This window comes from Octopus bimaculoides, chromosome 22 (assembly GCF_001194135.2).
Source record: "Octopus bimaculoides isolate UCB-OBI-ISO-001 chromosome 22, ASM119413v2, whole genome shotgun sequence".
Classification (NCBI taxonomy): Eukaryota; Metazoa; Mollusca; class Cephalopoda; order Octopoda; family Octopodidae; genus Octopus; species Octopus bimaculoides.
Window position 1 is genome coordinate 22,687,536 of NC_069002.1, and position 5,113 is coordinate 22,692,648.

The 5,113-nt window shown below is 36.6% G+C and overlaps 1 protein-coding gene across 1 annotated transcript in view; it reads right to left on the reverse strand.

Annotated features, from left to right (window-relative positions):
- The window catches only part of LOC106874492 (DNA-directed RNA polymerase II subunit RPB2), a 46,481-nt gene that overhangs the window by 20,406 nt on the left and 20,962 nt on the right, over window positions 1-5,113 (reverse strand). Inside the window, exons 8-11 of the mRNA XM_014922237.2 lie at window positions 4,095-4,214; window positions 3,651-3,837; window positions 1,041-1,184; window positions 322-461 (exon numbers count right to left, since the gene is read on the reverse strand). Of these exons, the coding sequence (XP_014777723.1) occupies window positions 322-461; window positions 1,041-1,184; window positions 3,651-3,837; window positions 4,095-4,214 (591 nt within the window). The remainder of the gene's footprint in view (window positions 1-321; window positions 462-1,040; window positions 1,185-3,650; window positions 3,838-4,094; window positions 4,215-5,113) is intronic.

A 5,113-nucleotide genomic window follows, 5' to 3' on the forward strand; every position in this document is an offset into this window, starting at 1 on the left:
AAGTCTTTGGACACCACCAAAGAAGGTGAGTAGATCTCAGTTGGAAGAAATGGTAATGTAGATAGTTCATCTGTGCCCACTGCAACATTTGACATCATGGGAATGTAGGAATGAAGAAAATAAAAAGACTGTTAAGCACATAAAATTTCTAAATTTCATAAAATTACTTATGAGTTACTAATTCACCCAAAATACATTAATGACTACAAAACCAAAACCTTGTTTTTTTTTTTTTATTAACGACTGAAAAGAAAAAAAAAAGATATATTTTAGACGATAAGGGTTAATTGAAATGAGAATAAAAGAATTAAAAGCACATACTCTTGGATAGCAGATGGTGCTACCTCTTCTAGATTCTCCATACTCCACTCTTCTAAAAACTCCAAGATTGGAGAGGGTTGAGAGCCGACAGAAATATAGGCCATCAAGGCCAAGTTCTTCACAAGTCCTACAGCTGCACCCTGAATTGACAAAAAGTACAAGAAATTTAATTAATAAGGGATTGTCTTAATTGTTATAAGATTATATGTATCTCACCAGTTGGAAGTTTCAAATTAATAAACCTTAAAGGTGAGAATAAAACAATTAAAAAAATTTCGAATGGAAATTCAATAGAATCTACACTAAATCTATGAATGTGTAGAAAAAATATTGGTTCATATTAGATACTGTGAAAGACATAAGTTAAGAAAATAACCCAACCTGAAGTAAAAGATAAGAAAAGAAACTGTTATTGATCTTTCATTAAAAACTCATAATTATTTCACAAGTCTGTCAACTAATGATGGAGTGAATCCCATAATGTTCCATTTCATAGAGACGTTTGAAATTTTGTCTCTAAAGTTGGAACCTTGTGCAGTGGTGGAAAGTCCTTAATTCTACATTGAGCCATTTAATATCACTTCTTGTATCTGTAATTTCTGATCTATTAATGAACCTGTTGAGGTTGATTTGCACAACACAAAGAGGCCCTTTTTAAAGGGGTGGTAAGTGGTAATATGGAATTAAAAAAGAAAATAAATAAATAAAGATAAACTTACTTCTGGAGTTTCAGCAGGACAGATCATACCCCACAGCGTATTGTGAAGTTGCCGAGGACGAGCCAGTTTGCCATCACGGCCAATTGGGGAATTTAAACGACGAAGATGGGACAATGTAGAAGCGAATGTGAGCCGATTTAATACCTGAAAGGAACAAGATTTGGTAAATATAGAGTTTGGAAGCAAAACCTCTAGGACTACTAAGAAAACAATCATTAAAGAGACTCACAAATTCAGAAACTGAATAGGTTAGGTGGATCACCATGAGAGCAGAATATTCCCAGTTTTTAAGCACTGGTGCTGGTGAAACCTAAAAAGTGGTTGGCACAAGAGAGGGCATTCCAGCTGTAGAAACCATACCAAAACAGACAATGGAACCTGGTGTGGCTCCTGAGCCTGCCAGCTCCTGACAAACCGTCCAACCCATGCCAACATGGAAAACAGATGTTAAATGATGATGATGATAATGATGATATTTATGAAACTCTTTTAAGATTTGAAACATTGCTTCAGCTTATTCATAATCATTATTGTTTTAATGTCCCTTTTTCCATGCTCACGGGGTTCAGATGAGAATTGTTGAGGCAGATTTTCTACAGCTGGATGCCCTTTCTGTCACCAACCTTTACCGGTTTTCCAAGCAAGGTAATATTTCCCCATGGCTACACATCCTGTCCGCAGAAGAGTGGAAATAAACAACACTGCTTGTATGACAGTGACACTCATTTACAACTATCACATGATTATTTCTTTATTACCCACAGGGGGCTAAACACAGAGAGGACAAACAAGGACAGACAAAGGAATTAAGTCGATTACATCAACCCCAGTGCGTAACTGGTACTTATCTAATCGACCCCAAAAAGATGAAAGGCAAAGTCGGCCTCGGCAGAATTTGAATTCAGAACATAATAACAGACGAAACACCATTAAGCATTTCGCCTGGCATGCTAGCATTTCTGCCAGCTCACCGCCTTAAACTTACAACTATCACATGATGCCAAGACAAGGAGAGACCAATACATAAATACACACACACATGATGAGTTTCTTTAAGTTTCTGTCTAGCAAAACCGCTTACAAGGATTTGGTTAGCTTTGGGTTATAGTAGAAGACACCCAGTGCCATGTAGTGGGACTGAACCCAGAACCAAGTGGTTGGGAAGTAAACTTTTTAATCATACAGCCACACTTGTACCTACCTGTATGTTCAATTATTCACACCTCTCAATCTATCAGACCTAATTTTCTTAAAGTCTAATGTGTAAAACTTTCATCTTATCTTCCTGGTTTCAATTCCAGTTCTACTCCCTGTGAACAAAACAATGTTGAGCCCATCTATTACTTCTTGTAAACTGGACCCAACTCATGAGAAAAGGACAAGTTAATGATACAGCAGGCCGAAATGAAACACTGGTGACATGTAAACAATAATGTTACTACCAGAACAACATATAATCTTTGCTGCATCACTTTGTTCTAAATACAATCAGTCAAATATGGAGTTTTTATGAGCTTGACTGACATAGAGGAAACAACAGCTAAATTACCACCAAATCACAACTAGCTTATAAAAAAAAAAAAAAAGAAAAAAAAACCTAGAGTTCCAGATTATCATAAGTTTGGAAATGGAAAAAAAGATGGGATAATCATAACCTGAATATCTTTGGTCTTGGGTGCCTTGAATCAAGTTTTTGGTTGGAGTTAAAACAAAAACAGCAGCATAATATATAGTAGGGAGTTTCTACACACTTGATTGACTTATTTAAACGAAGCAGACAAATTAGTCATAACCCTTTGAAACCACCACCTAATATTCTGTTTCAAATGTTAATTTTTAAAGCAATATCCAAAAGAACAGTTATAGGCACAGGTCCGAGCGTGATCGTTGCCAGAGCAGCTGTCCGGCTTCCGTGCCGGTGGCACGTAAATAGCACCATTTGAGTGTGATCGCTACCAACGTCGCCTTCCTGGCACGTGGAAAAACATTTGAGCGAGATCATTGCCAGTGCCGCTGGACTGGCTCCTATGCAGGTGGCACGTAAAATACACCATTTTGAGCGTGGCTGTTGCCAGTACCACCTAACTGGCCTTCGGAGTAGTTGGCATTAGGAAGGGCATCCAGCTGTAGAAACTCTGCCAAATCAGATTGGAGCCTGGTGTAGCCTCCTGGTCCACCAGTCCTCAGTCAAATCGTCCAACCCATGCTAGCATGGAAAGCGGACGTTAAACGACGACGACGATGATGATATGGCTGTGTTGGCAAGTTTGTTTTGTAACTACATGGCTTCAGGTTCAATCCCATAGCATGTTTTCTGCTATAGCCTCTGGTTCACCAATGCCTTATCAGTGAAACTGGTAGAGGGGAAACTGTACAGAAGCCTATTGTTTATGTTTCTGTGTCTACATCAGTGTCTATGTTGGTACTACTTGGAAATTAAACAGTGTTTTATGTTTACATCCAGTAACTTACCAGTGTGACAAATAGAGATTTCTTAAAATTAAGAACTGGGATCAATGTGATTAAATTTCTTCAAGGCAGTACCCCAGCATGGCCACCACCTATCTGCTCACACTAATAGCAACAGAAGTGACATTGTGGTTAGTTTACCTGAGAGACTCCAGCCCTTGCTTGATGGGCTTTCTTCTGATCTCCCCAATTGCCTGTGGCCAAAGAATATTTCAGCCCGTCTGTGATGATTCTCGTCTTAATGGCAAGTTCCAGATTGAAATCTTTTCCTCGGTCAATAAACTTTTGAGCATAAATGCGAACCTCTTTCATCAGATTCCGGAACAAACTGGAATTTTACAAATAAGTGTATCAAATGAATTTAAGGATTTATAGTTAGAAACCAAAGGATAGAGGTTTCTAAGTATATATATATATATAACAAGCAAAAAAGAGGTACGGTATTCAGTGCTTTATAGAACACACACATGTTTCAGCAAAGCACTGCAATAATTACAAAACAGTTATAGAAACATTATGCAATCTTTCACCCCCACCCCTCCACCATATCAGTGTCCAGCAATAAATGATTATAATAACACTTACCCTCTGAACAAGAATGCCAATAGTGGTCCTGCTAAATCCAATCTTTTGTTACCATAGTGATCTCTGTCATCTACTTCTCTACGACCACAAGCAGCTAAAAGCAGCCTATGTACCATGTACCTGAAAAATATGAGGGTGTGTATAGACAACACAGATATATTTATATATACAGTTATCCTTTGACTATCGAGGGTGTTACGTTCCAAAACCTGCCGCAATAGGTGAAAATCCGCAAAGTAGAAACAGTACTGTACTGTATATTTTTTATTATTTTTATAATTTGTATATATTTTTTTACTATTTTTATAATTTATATATTTTTTAATTATTATTTCTATAATTTATATATATTTTTTAATTATATTTATATATTTAAGCGTTTATAAACTCTCCTCACACTCTTAGGAGTTTCGTTTTCCCTACAGTATGTGTGATTCTTTGTTTACTCATCTATGGTAGACTACGTATTTTCTTTTGATATATTTTAATTAATGTGTTATACAGTGCAGTACAGTACTGTACTTTTATTTATCAATTATGAGACGTGAGAATGTTTATCTCACCACAAAAATAATTAAAATCTAAAAAAACATAAAATACCAATCAGCTGCTGAAACCTGCGATATAAATTTACATATAATGGCCAGAAAAATCTGCGATGTACTGGGGACACGATAGGTGAACTGCGACATGGCGAGTGATTACTGCACATTTATCTATATATATAACAATGAGAATGTGTGTCTGTCTGTCTGTCTGAATCCCTAAAACTCGAGAACTACGCAACCAATTTCATTCAAATTTTACAGATGCCTTACTTAGGGTTCCAGTTGTGTTTTAGTCAAAACATTTTTTAACTTCTTGCAGAGTTCGAGCCCACAGCAACATAATATCTCCTCCACTATTTAAGTATTACGTGTCAAAATTGAAATAAAAACTAAACTCTCATGTCAAATACTTTCACTTTAAAAATGAAACTATTCCACTAACTGAAACAATCCCATTTCGATACTGTAATG